At 45.7% G+C, this 16,357-nt stretch overlaps 1 protein-coding gene across 7 annotated transcripts in view; it reads right to left on the bottom strand.

Moving 5' to 3' along the window:
• Ift140 (intraflagellar transport 140) overlaps window positions 1-16,357 on the bottom strand; it is an 83,417-nt gene that overhangs the window by 59,546 nt on the left and 7,514 nt on the right. For all 7 annotated transcript variants that reach the window (XM_006523403.4, NM_134126.3, XM_006523404.4 and 4 more), the window contains exons 4-12: window positions 14,283-14,404; window positions 14,008-14,150; window positions 10,975-11,150; window positions 7,778-7,869; window positions 6,765-6,871; window positions 5,923-6,068; window positions 4,048-4,251; window positions 3,611-3,683; window positions 2,905-2,996 (exon numbers count right to left, since the gene is read on the bottom strand). In XM_006523403.4, coding sequence (XP_006523466.1) covers window positions 2,905-2,996; window positions 3,611-3,683; window positions 4,048-4,251; window positions 5,923-6,068; window positions 6,765-6,871; window positions 7,778-7,869; window positions 10,975-11,150; window positions 14,008-14,150; window positions 14,283-14,404 — 1,155 coding nt within the window. The remainder of the gene's footprint in view (window positions 1-2,904; window positions 2,997-3,610; window positions 3,684-4,047; window positions 4,252-5,922; window positions 6,069-6,764; window positions 6,872-7,777; window positions 7,870-10,974; window positions 11,151-14,007; window positions 14,151-14,282; window positions 14,405-16,357) is intronic.

The raw sequence follows: 16,357 nt of genomic DNA, 5'->3' as shown, positions 1-16,357 counted from the left end.
CAGGAGTGACTAGGATGAGCAGGGGCACCAGGAGAAGTTTTCTGCCTGTGCCGCTCTCAATGAAAAGAAGACTCAAGACTAACGAGGTGTTGCAAAGCTATCTATGCAAGCTCACAAACTGGGTTCTATTTATACTCCCTCCAAACATCATGTGTCCTCCCAGGGGTCTTGCGTCAGTAAAACACCACATGAGTCTACTTAGCAAAACTCCATGTGAAACTGTATCAGCCGACATATCTAGAAACATATCTACTTCACTGTGCCAATCAGCCCGAGTCCCCAGAAGCAGCAAGAAACCTCCAGATGTTTTTTGGTGCATTTCTTTTTATGAAGTCATGACAAACAATGACCAATATGGAATGGCAAGGCGTACCAATGCCATCCAGCATTGTCCATTGCCTGCTGGGTTATATTTATATTTCTTCTAAATGTCATGTGTCTTTTTATGTGTCTTCTACAGAAAAACATCCTCTTCCCTGTGTGCCCCAACAAAACATCATTTGACATAACTGACTTTCCAAAGAAATCAACCACAAGTTATCACTTCACCCTCTCTCATCTCTACATCCACAGCTGACATCCCATTCAAGACTGCTAAAGCCAGAGTGCAAATGTCAGAGAATGAGAGACAGCACAGGCAGGAAAGGGACACTGGCTCTGGATCGAGGCTGCCCAGTAGGTGCAGACATCCTGCCGTCTAGCCTCTCTGCTCTCCTGGACCTACAGGCTACAGAAAACCATGGCACCTTATGTTCTAGACTAGCGCCCATTCCTTCTTTTCAGGAGGGTGTAAGGCCATGTACTGCTTCCTCATTAGCTAATGTCCGCACACCAGGTTCTTCCCGTCCCTCCTCACTTCAGTCTTCACCCTGGCATTGATTACTGTCTGGCACTCACTGCCTGTCACCCAGAAGTAACAGCATCATGCCAGGGCCTGGATGAGCGGCATGTAAGGAACAAGATCACAGATGTGGCAACTCCAGTGAGGCACACGCTGTCCCAAGAAACAACTCAAAGTCCCACATAAAGACCACTGAAGGGAAATAGAGCAGCATGTGAATCTTGGAGAGAAGGGGGGAGGGGGCTTGGGAGGAGGGGAGGCTGCAGTCTAGACGTGATGTATGAGAGAAAAGCCACTCCAGGGCTGGGGAGATGACATAAAGTCAGGCTTAATGGCATGTCCCTGAATCCTAGTGATGGTGGGACAGGAGGCTGAGGCAGGCAGATGCTTGGAAGCTTGTGGGTCAGCTAGCCTGGCACATGTGGTGAAGATCCAGGTCAATGAGACCCTGTCTCACATAAAAAGTTGAAGGAGCCAGAAGATGAATACCTGATGTTGTCCTCTGACCTGTCCCCCATGTACAACGTGAATGTGTGTACACACAGTTCTCCTTCTGTCCCCCCATGTACAACGTGAATGTGTGTACACACAGTTCTCCTTCTGTCCCCCCATGTACAACGTGAATGTGTGTACACACAGTTCTCCTTCTGACCCCCCATGTACAACGTGAATGTGTGTACACACAGTTCTCCTTCTGTCCCCCCATGTACAACGTGAATGTGTGTACACACAGTTCTCCTTTTGTCCCTCCCCACCCCATCTCTCTCTGTCTCTCTCTCTCTCCCTCCTTCTCTCTCTATCTGTTTCTCTGTCTCTCTCTCTCACACATACACACACACACACACACACACACACACACACACACACACACACACACACACACACACTCGATACGTAAAACTATAGACAGACTATCAATCTTGTCATAAAATGTTGCCTCACATAATTGAGTTGCCTCCCAAAAGATCTCTTTTCTGAAGCCCTGTGCGCAAGGGTCTTTGTAGACATAAGTAAATCAAAGCTTTCTTTACTCTATAGCTCTGGGGCTGCACCTCAGGGCTCTGTCCAATCTAGACACTGCACTAATCCATACTCCCAGCAATAAGACTTTCAGATGAAATCATTCTGAGTTAGAATGAGTCCTAGAACCACTGACAAGCAATTTTGTTTTCTGTGTTCTGGATGAAACCCAGGTCCCTCTTCATGCTAAGCACACAGCCCACCCCTGAACTATGTACTCTAGTGAAAGTGTGCTATTTTTTTTAAAGATTTGTGTTATGCATGTATTAATCACACAACCATCTGCGTACCACATACATGCCCTGGAAGCGAGTAGCTGATCCCCTGGAACTGGGGCTGAGGATGGTTGTGAGCCGCCATGTGGGTGCTAGGAACAAAGCCCAGCACTTGTAAGAACAAGAAGAGAAGACAGGAAATGTGATCCGGGAGCTAACATGTGAAGGACACATCAGAATCCAGGGAAACCCCTGTGAGCCCACGACAGCATGGCTGACAGCACCACCAGCTCCTGGCAAAGCTTTCCGAAGCTCTGACCAACCTAGATTCCAGATTTGATTACCAGAACTGTGAGAGAAAACCCCTTCTGTTCCATCATGCCACTGTTTTGTGGAAATGTGCTGCAGCAGCCACAGCAGGTCAGTATCACGTCGGTCCTAGGCTCTAGCCAGGCACAGTCGGTGTGGACAGGGACGATGTCTGACCTAGAGGCTGTGCTGAGGCCACACTGTAAGAGACCAGCTCTGAACTGCTGTACGGTGTAGAAGCTGCTCCTATCCTGGCTTCATTCGGCTCATCCAGAAATGTCATCCAAGCTGACAGCAGGGAGCCTTCCGGTTGTATGGTGAACTGACACGCATTTCCTCCCCTGGACAGTCAAGGTCCAGGGAAACGGACCGTCTCCCTGAAAAAGGCTCTAACTCAGCCTCCCTCTTTCAGAGGTCACAGCCATAGATGGGTAGGCTACCCCGGGGGCCGTATTTTGCAGTGAGCCACATTTTTAATGTGGCTGTAACTTTATCGTCACACTGTCAACAGTCACTTACCTGCCAGGTCCGGACTTGGAGTCGGTTTGGCTCCACGGTGTAAATGCTTTCCTCATGCATGGCTAGCACTGATGTTTCACACAGGAATGTCCCTGAAATGAAAGATTGAGTATTGAAACAGCAGCAGCGTGGTGGTACCAGTCCTGTGTGGAATCCCTAGTCGGCCTGGTCCTTATGGTAACTCCATGAGACCATCTTACCTGAGTCTTGTACAGAGTTCCAGGATAAGAAAGAAAAAAATAGGACAAACACTAAAAATGTAAAGCTAAGAAACATGAAAATATAATTAAAAAAAGAAGAGAGAGACACAAAGGAACATCTGCTCAGAACACAGGGAACGACGGAGGCTCCAGGGCCCGAGGCCTGATCTGGGAGATTTAACATTCCCACTCTGCTTATCAGCCTTACTTCCTCTTGCCCTGGTTGAAGGGGTTCCCAGGAGCTCAGCATCTAGGACAACATGCCTGATAAGCAGCAGCCACACTGTGAGCAACTCTGGAAGCGTCTGTGCCCCACCAAAGGTGCTGAGGAGTAGTATCCATCTGTCAGGGAGGCTGACAGCACACACCACACAAGACATCTTAGCACCTGCTGGACTAGTCAGCCTTGAGATAGCTGAAGAGTCCCAAAGAGTGCATCCTTGCTCTTTGAGACTCACAGGACAGAGGAGCAGTGGCGCCCTCTCTGGGCGTGAAGAGATTCTAACCTGCATTCCTTAAGGTGGATCCTGAAGGTTCAAAGATCGCCACCTGTTTTCCATTCCAGACAGCCACAGCATCCTAAATGAACATGGACATCCAAAAGCAGAGGTAAGGAAGAATATGCTACAGACCCCAGGCCCTGCATGTTTCCAAAGCCTGCCTTCTTCCTGCGTCAATGAGGCTTGCCATTGCTGCCAGCCTGATTTCAGGTCACTGAGTCTTCTTCGGATACAGCTTAGACCTAAAATGCTTGTGTGCTTTTAGTATTTCTTTACAAATGTGACACACATGGACACTTAGGATGGTAATCCAGGGTGGTAATGAGAATGGATTAAGCTGCCTCCAAGTCCCCTTGCTGTTCTGAATTACACCAATGTCCAGCAGGCAGCTCTGCTTACATAGCAGACCCTATCTAACAGCCACAGGCACCCTCGGTAGTCACCTTGGTGGCGAACACTCCACTGATGTGCATGTCGGTGTGCAGGCTGTGTGTGCCCCCCGTGGACAGGAAAGACACGTTGACTAGGCTCGGGGAGATCTGCACGGCAGCTACTTGCTGGTGGAAGTGTGACGACATGGCTTGCTCACTGAGGATGGACACAGACTCGGTGCTGCTCACTGCCAGAAGGTTCTTCCTGGAGCCCCACTTCAGTACCATGCAGGGAGAATCAAATGTATAAACAGAGCGGGAGAGACACAGGCAGGAAGTATTTAGATGCCCCCATGAGGGTCCACAGCCACTTCTTGTTATTTAAAAAACAACTTAAAAACTTTCAAAAGGTAAAATATGTACGTTAGTAGAAAAATTTTAAAATACTGATAGATGTGAATTGTGGACTGGCAGGCAGACACCTTTTTGGCTGCTCTATCCAAGGTCTCCTCTAACTGCAGGGCATCTGCTAGAAATCTGTCATTTTGATTATAACATATTCATATATATTATTTTCTATGAATTTATAGAAATTTTATACCATTAAATTACCCAGCTTTCTTCTTCTGGTGAGAAATGTTAGTTTCCTAGCTTCAAGTCTATCTGACACGTTCAGTTTTCAATGAATAATTAAGAGCCATGTAAACGATCAGAATACGGCCAAAGGAGAGGGATCCAGATGATGCTGGACTCAGCAGGACTTCACAGAGGCTGCTACCAACCTGCTCATTCCCATAAGCATCCTACTGCAATACTGGAAGTTGTGGTGACTTCAGACAGAGTGCCAACAAAGTAACAAATTAACAACAAAATGCTCCCAAGAAAGGAAGCACATGTATAAAACCTATACACACAGGTTCAGAGCAGCTTCATTCTTACCAACTCCAATCACCAATCAGCCGAGTAACAGAAAAACCCTGCTCTGCCCATACAACAGTATACTCAACCAGAAAGGACACTGATGCAAGCAGCAGGAGGCCAGCAAAGAGGTTACAAAACCTGGGTATTATATGCCTCTATCTATCTATCTATCTATCTATCTATCTATCTATCTATCTATCTATCTATCTATCTATTTATCTATCTATCTATCTATCTATCTATCTTCCCTCCCTCCCTCCCTCCCTCCCTCCCTCCCTCCTCCTTCCATCTAGTTTTTTAAGACAAAGTCTCTCTTCACAGCCCTGGCTGTCTTGGAACTCAGAGATCCACCTGCCTCTGCCTCCTAAGTGCGGGGGTTAAAGGCGTGCACCACTATGCCTAGCTGTGTGCCTCATTTTTTATGAAATGTCCAGAGCAGACAAATCTAGTCACGGTGTGTGTCACTGGCGTGGAAGGCAGGAGAGGGAAAGCAGAGGAGGGGGATGGATTCCTTTTCAGGGTAATTAAAGGGTTTTAAAGTTTATTGTAAGGAAAACAATTTTGTGGTGAAGGCTGGCAAAACTCTGTGAACATACTAAAACTACTGGGTATGTAACTTATATCTCGATAAAGCTGTTTTAAATGTATTTATATATGAATACACACACACACATGTAGAGACAGAGGAATTGGTAAATAGATTGACAGATATTAAAATACATCCACCATCCCTTACCCGCAATCCTGAAATTACTGAAATTAGAGGACATTTAAATTTTATTCTTTTCTTTTCCTTTTGAGACAGGGTCTTATCATATAACCCAGGCTGGTCTTTCTTGAACTCAAGAACTTCATGGCTCAGGTTCCTAAGTACTGGCATTATGTATCTGTATAATGTATCTTGTTAGTGTCATTTTTCTGACCTACACTGAGTAACTGATAAGACTATGTTCCAAGCTAATTATGTTCTCCGTTTGGTACAGTGGACAGAGTGCGTCAGATGTGATACAGAGCTGTATACTGTACCTTTATCTGTGTGATGTTCCCTTCAAGCTCAGTAGGGGTCTGAAGGGCCCACATGTCCTTGCCCTCCGCCCCACGGCCATTTGGGAAGCTTGGCACTTTTTTCCACATAGCTACTCGTCCTTTATTGGTACCTGCTGCTAGGAGACCTAGAGGGAAAAAAAAAACACGTGTCAGTCGCGTTGAGAATGATTTAAAAGGTGATGGTGAATGCCGTGTTCAGTTTGCAATCTGCCCCACTAGTGCTGGGTGCTCAGTGGCGATCTGGTTCATCTCCTAACTTCCTGTCCATGGTGTCGGCATGTGTATACTTCTACTGTTGCACAAACATGACCCATAGCACCCCAGGAAGGAAAGGCATCAATGTATATAATGTCAGTGTCACTCTTGTTTGTTTCGAGACAGGGTTTCTCTGTGTAGCCCTGGCTGTCCTGAACTCCTTCTGTAGACCAGGCTGGCCTCGAACTCAGAGATCTCCTTCCCTCTGCCTTGAAAGCTCAGAGGTGCATACTGCCACCACCTGGCATCTTTCTTTTCCTTCCTTCCTTCCTTCCTTCCTTCCTTCCTTCCTTCCTTCCTTCCTTCCTTCCTTCCTTCCTTCCTTCCTTTCAAATAGTATTTTACTTTGTAGCCTTTGCTGTCCCGGAACTTAAAACATAGACCAGGCTGGCCTTGAACTCACAGAGATCCACCTGCCTCTGCCTTCTGTGCACTAGATTAAAGGTCTGTGCCACAATAACCAGTTTTCATTTCTGAAAAGGTTCTACATTCCTCTATAACTTTTTTTCTTGATACAGTGCTTGAAGTGGTTTCTATTCTTTTCATGTCAGACCAAGAAATCTTACCTTTGGCTTTACAGAAACACACACAGTTTATACTCTCTCCCTTTTCAAAGCCAAACTTCTCCTGTAGACTCAGTATGTAATTCTCTCCCCGTTCTAAGTCCCAGAACCTGCAATATAAAGAGGGAAAGTGCTGTGAAGAATTATATTAGCATTCTCCTCTGATCTGCGGGCCATACCAAGCCTGAGAAAACACAGAGCTGTGCTCTACAGACTCCTAATACAAGAAGGCACTTGATGTTATACTGTTACTAAAGAATAGTTTACATGACTTAGAGGAAGAGAACATTGGAGTCCCAGCTACATATGGCAACAATGAGCATAATGCTGAACTGAGTAGCCAAAAAGAAATCAAAATGCCTGAATCTATGCCACTCTTTTTTTTAAAGATTTATTTATTTATTTTATGTATGTGAGTACACTGTAGCTGTACAGATGGTTGTGAGCCTTCATGTGGTTGTTAGGAATTGAATTTTTAGGACCTCTGCTCTGGTTGGCCTCACTCGCTCCAGCAAGAGGGCGTCAGATCTCATTACGAGTGGTTGTGAGCCACCATGTGGTTGCTGGGATTTGAACTCGGGACCTCCGGAAGAGCAGCCAGTGCTCTTACCAGCTGAGCCATCTCGTCAGCCCTCTATGCCACTCTTAAGAAATCACACAGGACTAGGTTTGGCAGGGTGTACCTGCCGTCCTGATTGCCTGAGAGGCAAAGGCAGGAGCATTGCTGGATACCAGCATAAACAGCAGCAACAAGACCCTATGTCAAAACCAAACTTCTTCCAAATCAGGCAAAGTGATTGAGAGGGCAGCATATATCATGGCCATCCTGCTGAAGGCATAGGGAAGGTGGGGGGGGACAGCCAGAGTAGGTGAGGAGTCCTGGGGCCTCCACTGTTGAGTGGCATAGACTTGTCTAATATGAGAATCATCACTATATGCATATTCTGTGTCAAGATTAAAAGAGTCCGTTCCTGGCAGGATTGTCCAGGAATCTGTATTCGAGAACAATTTCTCACCTGAGCACAGGCTCCCCAATAGCTGTCACCAGAAGGCTGCCCTCTATCAAAGTGATATCTGCCCGGCAGCCTGTCTTCCCACTCAACTTTACCTGTTTGAGAAAAAAGACAACTTGAAAGAAGCAGCCAGCTCTCTGTGAGATGCCTGATGAAACTGTGTTAGCCTGGCATCTGGTCTTCAGTGCCATCACTGAAACTCACGAGGGGCAGCCACACAGGCGGAGTGGGAATGGAAGGCTGGCCTGAGTTTTAAGGGATAATTATGGAATTTTGGTTTCTTCAGAAAACACAGAAACATTATAAGAATGTGCTTTCATTTTAACGCCAGGGGTGGGATGTGGGGCTGCTTTGGATTGTCCACAGCAGCTGACTATGGTTTGCCTCGTGCTTCCGCAGAGGCATGGTTTGACCAACTCCAGACAATCTCTGTAGCTGTGTGACCTCTGGGATTCTGGGAACTTTTCAGAGGGTATGAAAACGCTATCACCCCAGTAAACGGGGTGGGTGGTTGTCAGTCATTTAGCAAATTTGGTTGCAGTTCGTTAGTAGTTGCGGCCAAAGAAAAAACAAAAGGAAAGAAATCAGATTCAGGGATTTTCCTAATTCCTCTCTCTTCTCTATCCTTGATTCTCTTCAATCTAGCGTTAGGGGATGAAACAGGGGGGATAAAGGGTAGGAAAAAGAAGACCCCACAAAGTAGCAAGACTAACTACAGGGTGGCTCTGGAGAGATGGTTCAGTGGTGAAGAGCACCGACTGCTCCTCCAGAGACCAGGATTTGATTCTCAGCATCCACATGGCTGTTCACAACTGCCTGTATTTCCAGTCCTAGGGGAACCAACAACCTCTTCTGACCCCAGTGGGCACTAGGTACACTCATGATACACAGACATCCATGCAGGCAAAACACCCATACACATAAAATAAAAATTCCAGCCGGGCAATGGTGGCGCATGCCTTTAATCCCAGCACTTGGGAGGCAGAGGCAGGTGGATTTCTGAGTTCGAGGCCAGCCTGGTCTACAGAGTGAGTTCCAGGACAGCCAGGGCTACACAGAGAAACCCTGTCTCAAAAAACCAAAAAATATAAAAAAATTAAAATAAATAAATAAAATAAAATAAAAATTCTAAAAGGATTTTTAAAAAGCTATATCGGCAAGCAGCACTTACACACAGTGACCTCCAGCCTACAGCATCGTGGGCATTCCGAGTGCATTCCAGGCAAGCTGGGTGCTCCTCGTTCTGTCCTGATTGTGCTCTAGGGAAGGTCTCCCATCCTTACTTTGTGCAGAAACCAGACTTTCCCAGAGTCTGACAATCAGTAAGGAGCGAATCAGGTACCTGAGGCAAGGTGCTATGAACTAATTGTATCTCCTCCCATCCCATTCGTATGTGGAAGCATGACTACCTCTGTGACTGACGGCATGTGCAGAGAGGGCCTTTAGCAGGTAATTAAGGGAGGATGGTGGACTCAGAACTTAGAACCAGATACTGCAGCAAACTTATGCTCACATTCTCCCTCAAGCTCATGTGTTCTCTTTCTCTTCCTCTCTAGACTCTGTACAAGGACACAGAGAGGTCACTTGACGTAATCCAGAAAGCCGTTTCTCAACAAGAACTGACCTGTGCCAGGCGATGGTGGCGCACTCCTTTCGTCCTAGCATTTAGGAGGCAGAGGCAGGTGGATCTCTGAGTTCAAGGCCAGCCTGGTCTACTGAGAAAGTTTCAGGACAGCCAGGGCTACATAGAGAAACCCTGTCTTGAAAAACAAAACAAAACAAAACAAAACAAAACAAAACAAAACAAAACAAACAAACCCCTAGAAACACCTGAATAGGCTGCAGCCTGATTGGGACTTTCTGCCTCCAGAACTGTGAGTGAGACCTATCTGTTTTTAAACTATATAGTAAGTGGCTATTTGTCAAGTTGGCTCAAGCTGGCTCAGGCCCATGCAACTCGTAGAATTCACAGCTACTGTTACAGGATACAATGAGTTCTCCAACCTAGAGGAGTATCTTTATGGCAAGTTCAGCATTCTCTTGGGTTCACGAATTTTTATAAGTCTTATAAATCGAGGGTATTCTGTGATCTCAGAATTTAATAAACTAAGGAAGGAGGATTAGGAGTTCAAGGTCAGCCTTGGCAATGTTGCAAGTTCCAGGCCAATGTGGCACATGAGACCTTGTCTCAAAACAAAACAGTCAAAATAAGCCAACCTCCCCCACAACCCCTTCCAAAAAAAAAAAAACAAAAAAACAAAAAACAAAAACAAAAACAAAAAACCAAGGGGGGGAAAACCCCAAGCAAACAAACAAAGCTAACCAAGATCCAAAAAAACAGATAAAAGAAACAATAGGGGGCTGGGGAGATGGCTCAACAGGCAAGAGCACTGGCTGCTCCTCCAGAGAACTTGGGTTCAACTCCTAGTACCCATTTGGTGGCTCACAACTCCAGTTTCATGAAATTCAACACATGAAATTCTATGGGCACTGAGCACGTATATGGTGTACAGACACACATGCAAAACAATTAAAAAAGGGAGGGAGGGAGGCAAAGGTTAACAGGAGCAGCAAGCAGCAGGTGGCCTTTATCCGGGAGCTTGTGGTGACACTGCATGCCTTCCTTCCTAGTGGACCTCTTAAACACACAGAGGGACTCCGGCTAACAATACAGTTCTATGTCTTTCATCAACATCTTGGCATCTTAAAAACATTACCATTCAGCAAGGTAACTAACATTTGCTCACTGTGTAAAACAAAGTGAATGCCTATGGTAGCAAACAGTTGGTGTGAAGGACCATTTTGTTGAAGTGACATTGCAACAGGCACTGGGCAATGCCACCCCCAGCCCTGGGACAAGGAAACAGCTGGAAAGTGGGGAGCATGCCTCCTGTTTATCCAGCTCTGTTGTGGAAGCCCAATGAGATGCTGATGCTGAAGGGCACAGAGCAGGAGCAAGCCCAGTAACCTAGACAACCCCGATCCTTTTACTATCTGTCCAGAGATCCTGGAAAATCTCTCATTCTACCCAATGGCCTGGAGTGAAAAGGGACCCTGAGCGGCTACATTAGCTGCTCTCTCTCGAAAGCGACAGTAAACTGTCAAACTCGTTAACCAAGATTGAAGAGACAGTCAAAGCAGGCAAGAAAACCTGGCCCCAGGTCTTTTAGTGTAGCCCCACACCTTGCTCCTTCACCTACCTTCATGACTTCTTCAGCTTCTCCCTCAGGAGTCACCACATACAGAGACAGGAGAAGGTTCTCTGTGACCACAACCAGTGCCTCTCTCCTCTCAATGTAGAACAGGGTCTGGATGGAGCTGTCTGTGGATGCCACCTGGGCAGTCTTGCCCTTTTCATCCACATAGTGCACTGTGCCTAGGGAGAGAGGCGGCTCCTGGGTCATCAGCCTTTCAATGGTATCCATGAGCGGCCATTTCTATTTCCTTAGGGATGCTCTGACAGTACATCTATCATCTTTATAAGAACTTAAAACATTTGCCACAGTGTTTCTCAGGCTACCACCCCTGAAATGATCTCTGCTTTCCTGCTTAGGCTAGCTGTCCGTGATGCTTACACTCTTGGGAGATATCAATTAGCACCCAGCCTTTTGACCGTTCCATCATCTCTGCTCAGTGTCTTTAGGTTTGTTTGTTGTTTTATATGCATGGGTGTTTTGCCTGCATGTACATATGTGTACCACATTCATGCAGTGACCACAGAGGCCATCAGATTCCCATGGGACTGGAATTAAAGATGTTTGTGAGCCATCATGAGGGTGCTGAAAGTCAAACCTGGGTCTTCAGGAAGAGTAGTCAGGGTTCTTAACCACTGAGCCATCTCTTCAGCTCCGAAGATGTATTTGTTCATGTATTTTATGTATGTGGGCATTTTGTGTGCATGCATGTCTGCATGCCCGAGGAGGACATTACAGATGGTTGTCAGCGACTATGTGGTTGCTGGGAACTGAACTCAGGACCTCTGGAAGAGCAGCCAGTGCTCTCAACCACAGGACCATCTCTCCAGCCTTCTTTAAGAGTACTTATACCCTCCCTATCCCTATCCTAAAGGAGGACTCTTCTCTCTGGCCCCCAGGTTCATGCCTTTAGGTATATTATTTGCCATCATTTTCCTCTTTTGTCCTCCCAAGCTCCTTAGCATCTAAGCTTCAGGGTCAGTAGCACCGCAGTGGCCTCTTCTCTGCACTTAGATTCCTCCCCTTCCTGTCCTGCCCTGAACTACCGCTTCAACTACGGGTCGGCCTCCTTCAACATCTGGCCTGCCTCCTTTCTTTCTCCTTAGGTGTCTGAGTGATGGATGGGTTTCCAGGGTTCTCTGGCTCATTTCTGAAGTTCTTCAGGAGCCTCCTCAGGGGCTCTTCTTGTCCTCTGGTCTCATCTTATTCTTCATGAAATACTTGAGTTTTTATTAGATGGGAAGTTCACAATCAGCTAAGTTCATTTTAACAATGAGTATTCATTAATCAGAGATTATGGAGCAGGTCTTTTACAGACAAGAATCCCCATCTTCCATAGAGGGAAATGTAAACACACAGAACTGTACCTTAAAGCCCTCATCTTGGGGAACAGGTAGAGATGTAAATCTAGATCCTCCATAGCTCTGTACACATCCTCTTCCAGGTTACCAGCTTCAGCCCATCCACCTCAGCCCTCCTTCCCATACCCTTCTCTCTGGCCCATGGTGATCACCCGCTTAGAGATTCCCTCTGGTGGGACTTCCTCAATTTCCCCTCTGCACTGGCTCTATCTATTCTCTATAACAAAAGATTTTTCCTATTCAAAAGTTATAAACCTTATGAACTCTTCCAACATCAGCAGCCTCCCTTCTTATCTCCTGGGCCTCTGCCAGGCACTTATGTTGAGGTTTGGTCTGTACTACATATTGCAATGGTAAATTCTCTACGTGCCTAGGAGGGAATTCTCACATTTATCAGCTTTTGTGGTGTAAACCTTGCTCCTTAACTTAAAACTATTGGTTAATAAAGATGCCTATATATAGCCTATAGCTGGGTAGAAGAGGAAGGCGGGGCTTCAGTTCCTGGGCTTGGGGCCTGAAGAGGAATCATGAGGTGAGGGAGAGGGAAGAGGGCATCATGGGAAGAGATGGACCATGAGAACATGACCAGGAGAAACAGCAAGAATTTGGGATATGCTGCAGGCAGGTAGCCAGGCTAGCAATTGGAGAAGTAGATTAGGGGTCATGTGCTTAGAACAAGTAGTTGTCAAAGCCAAATAAAATAACCATAGTCTGAGCCTCCTTCATTCATAAGCTAGACAGGCATAAGACTGAATCAGTTCCACGACGACGTACCACCTAAGACTGTTACTCTGTCTCATTAGCTTCAGGGTGTATTTGTTTCAGCCCTGGCTGGGATTCATGTCTCCTGCTTATAGTGAGGATAAGTGATATTAAAATCATCAGTCAGTTAGCGTGGTAGTAGAGCTATAATCTCCACCCTCAGGAAGCTGAGGCAAGAGGGTGGCCAAGACTTTAAGATCAGACTAGGCAAAAATAACCCCCCCACCCACACACACACAAGATAGGGAAAAAAAATTACAATCAACAGATGGTGCTTAATAGTAAACTCTGTGTGGTGGTGGTGTTGCACGCCTTTTATCTCAGCACTTGAGAGGCAGAGGCAGAGGCAGGTGATCTCTAACTTTTAGACCAGTCTGGTCTACACAGCACATTTCAGGCCTGCCAGGGGTACATGGTAGTAAGATCCTGTCTCAAAAAACAAATGGAACCCCCCTCAAACCAAACCAAAACCAATGGAAAAAAAACAAAACAAAACAAAAATGAATTAACAAACCAATCAACCAAACAAAAATCTTAAAAACTTCCTCATGACGCTGGGCAGAGTCGGTGTTCGTTTGCAATCCCAACATCCAGGAGATTTTGGCAGGAGGAAGGTCATAAATTAGAAGCAGGCCCACGCTACATAGTCAGACCTTATCTCAACACAAAGCAAAAACTTCTCTAGAAAAACCCCTTCAACACAAATTAAGATGGCCTGTCCTCATGTCTGTTAGAGCACAGCACATCTAAGCAACATCTAAGCAGGAGAGCATCTTGAGGGAGCCCAGCATCCAAAGTTCTACGCACTGTGCCCTGCCTTCCTTTCACCCAGCAGCAGCATTGCTGTCAGCCTAAAACCCTAGCCAAGCCTCTCTCACATCCTTTTGCTTTTACAATTACGTCCCAAGTTGCTCACCATCCATGAGACTGACAAAGAAAGACAGCCCCTCTTGAGACCCCGTCTTCAGGAAACTTCCAAAGCTGCTTTTTCTCCAGTTAAACATGTCCAGGGCTTTCTCATCCCCGCTTACTGCTGCCTTTGCCAACTGAACCAGATCCCTGAGAGTAAAGAATATAGCAGTCAAGATTCCCAGAATGACTCTGGGCTGGGTCCACGTGGGTCAAGAGCCATACACCCTACCCCAGGATGAAGGGAGACATACACCAAACATTGTGGGGCTTCATACTTACTCCCCAGGAGGGGGGAGCCGGAAGATGCAATGGGTGAGTGCTTTCCCATATTCGTGTTTCAGGAGTGGTGTTCCCTGTACTCGGCCTCGCTGGTCCAATCTCCACAAGAGCAGGACCCCAAGCTGCAAGAGGCCAACAACATGTGTGAGGAACACGTCCCTCAGAACACGTGTGAGGAACACACCCTACAGAACATGTGTGAGGAACACTTCCCTACAGAAAGCTCCCTACTTGGGGGTGAACAGCAATGGAGAAGCAAAACACTAGTGATTTTTCATTCAAAAACATGACTGTACTAGGTGTGTATGTACTATAGAAATGCTAAACTATTCCACAGTATTTATGGAATTACAACTGTTATCTTCAGCCCCTCCTCTACATCACTTCTAGAGATAGCAGCCAGCTGTTATGTACTTAGAATGAACTGGTAATTGTAGGACAAATTTTGATTTACAGGACAATTACAAAGACAGTTAGAATTCTTATATTTGACACCAATTTCCCCTGCTATGAAACCATAAGGTACATTCCTTAGAATTAATGAGTCAGGGCTGGGGATACAGCTCAGCAGTAGTGCTTTCTCAGTGCACACAGCCTTGAATTCAATCTCTAGCACTGCCATGAACACAACACCAAAGAAAGCACTTGCATGGGATTAATGATCTAATATTTACATCACCACCAACTAAGTTCACACTACTTCATTCAGAGTTCCTCAGTTATTCTGAATATCCCTTTTCTGTACCAGGAGCCTGCCTCGGATTGCACGTGGCATTGAGTCATCATGTCTTCTTAGGCTCCTGTGGGCTGTGATTTCCTCGGGTGTTCCTTGTTAGCTTATTTTAAAAGGACTTCTCAGGTACATTGTTCCACTAGGATTTATCCGATATTTCTCCCATAACTAGACGGTGGTTATGGGTTTGTTGGGGGAGGACCAGAGGAGCAATTCCCTACTGGAGAGTCCTTACTATAAACACAATTCATCACCTTGACAACCTTTAGAGTAGCTTTTATCCATTGTAAAATGAGTCTTTTCCCTCTTTTTATTCTGTATTCATTTCTCACTTAAGGAACGGGAGTTACTATACTCTTCCTTGTGATGGTTTGAATAAAAATGGCTCCCACACAGTCCCATAAGGAGGAGCCCTCTTAGGAAGTGTGGCCTTGTAGAAGGCAGCGCTGTGAGGTTTCAGAAGCTTAAGCCAGGCCTAGTGCCTAACTGTCTCTTCCTGCTGTCTGCTAATTGGGATGCAGAGCTCTCAGCTCTCTCCAGCACTATGTCTACCTCCAGGCTGCCATGCCTTCTGCCATGACGATAATGGACTAAACATCTGAACTGTAAGCCCACCCCAATTCAATGTTTTCCTTTATAAGAGTTGTTGTGGTCATGGTGTCTTTTCACAGCAATGGAAACCCTAAATAAGACATTCTGCATGGAATTCCTCATGGATGAAGTATCAACATAAATCATTGCGTCTGCTTCAGCATAAGAGATTTTTCTCTTTTCCATCATCTATTTATAGGTGATGATATAAACACAAGAGTATGTTTATGAACTCTTTTTTTTTCGAGACAGGGTTTCTCTGTGTAGCCCTGGCTATCCTGGAACTCACTCTGTAGACCAGGCTGGCCTTGAACTCAGAAATCCGCCTGCCTCTGCCTCCCGAGTGCTGGGATTAAAGGCGTGTGGTACCACTGCCCGGCTTTAAATGCAGTTTACTCTGTTGCTCAGACTCTTCCAGCTCTGATCACTGGGGGCATTTCCAGTTGTTCCCAGGCTTTTCCTTTTCCTCCTTTTCTTTCTTCAACCTGGCTTTTACATTTTCTTTTTTTTTTTCAAGCAACAATGTTTAATAAATGTTTAATAAATCACAGAGGGAAAAAAAAATCAAAACCAAAAATCATGCAGTAAGTAACAACAGCCACCTTCATCAATCAGTAAAACAATTCTGTTTTTAAATTCCACTACAGCAGCTCCAAAATAGTAACAGTAATAATAATAATAATAATTATTATTATTATTATTATTATTGTGCTTAAAGCTCTGCAGTGCTGTAGTCTGCCTGGTTCCCACA

Source organism: Mus musculus, chromosome 17, assembly GCF_000001635.26.
Source record: "Mus musculus strain C57BL/6J chromosome 17, GRCm38.p6 C57BL/6J".
In the NCBI taxonomy this organism is placed as follows: Eukaryota; Metazoa; Chordata; class Mammalia; order Rodentia; family Muridae; genus Mus; species Mus musculus.
This window is presented reverse-complemented; position numbering and strand designations above follow the sequence as displayed.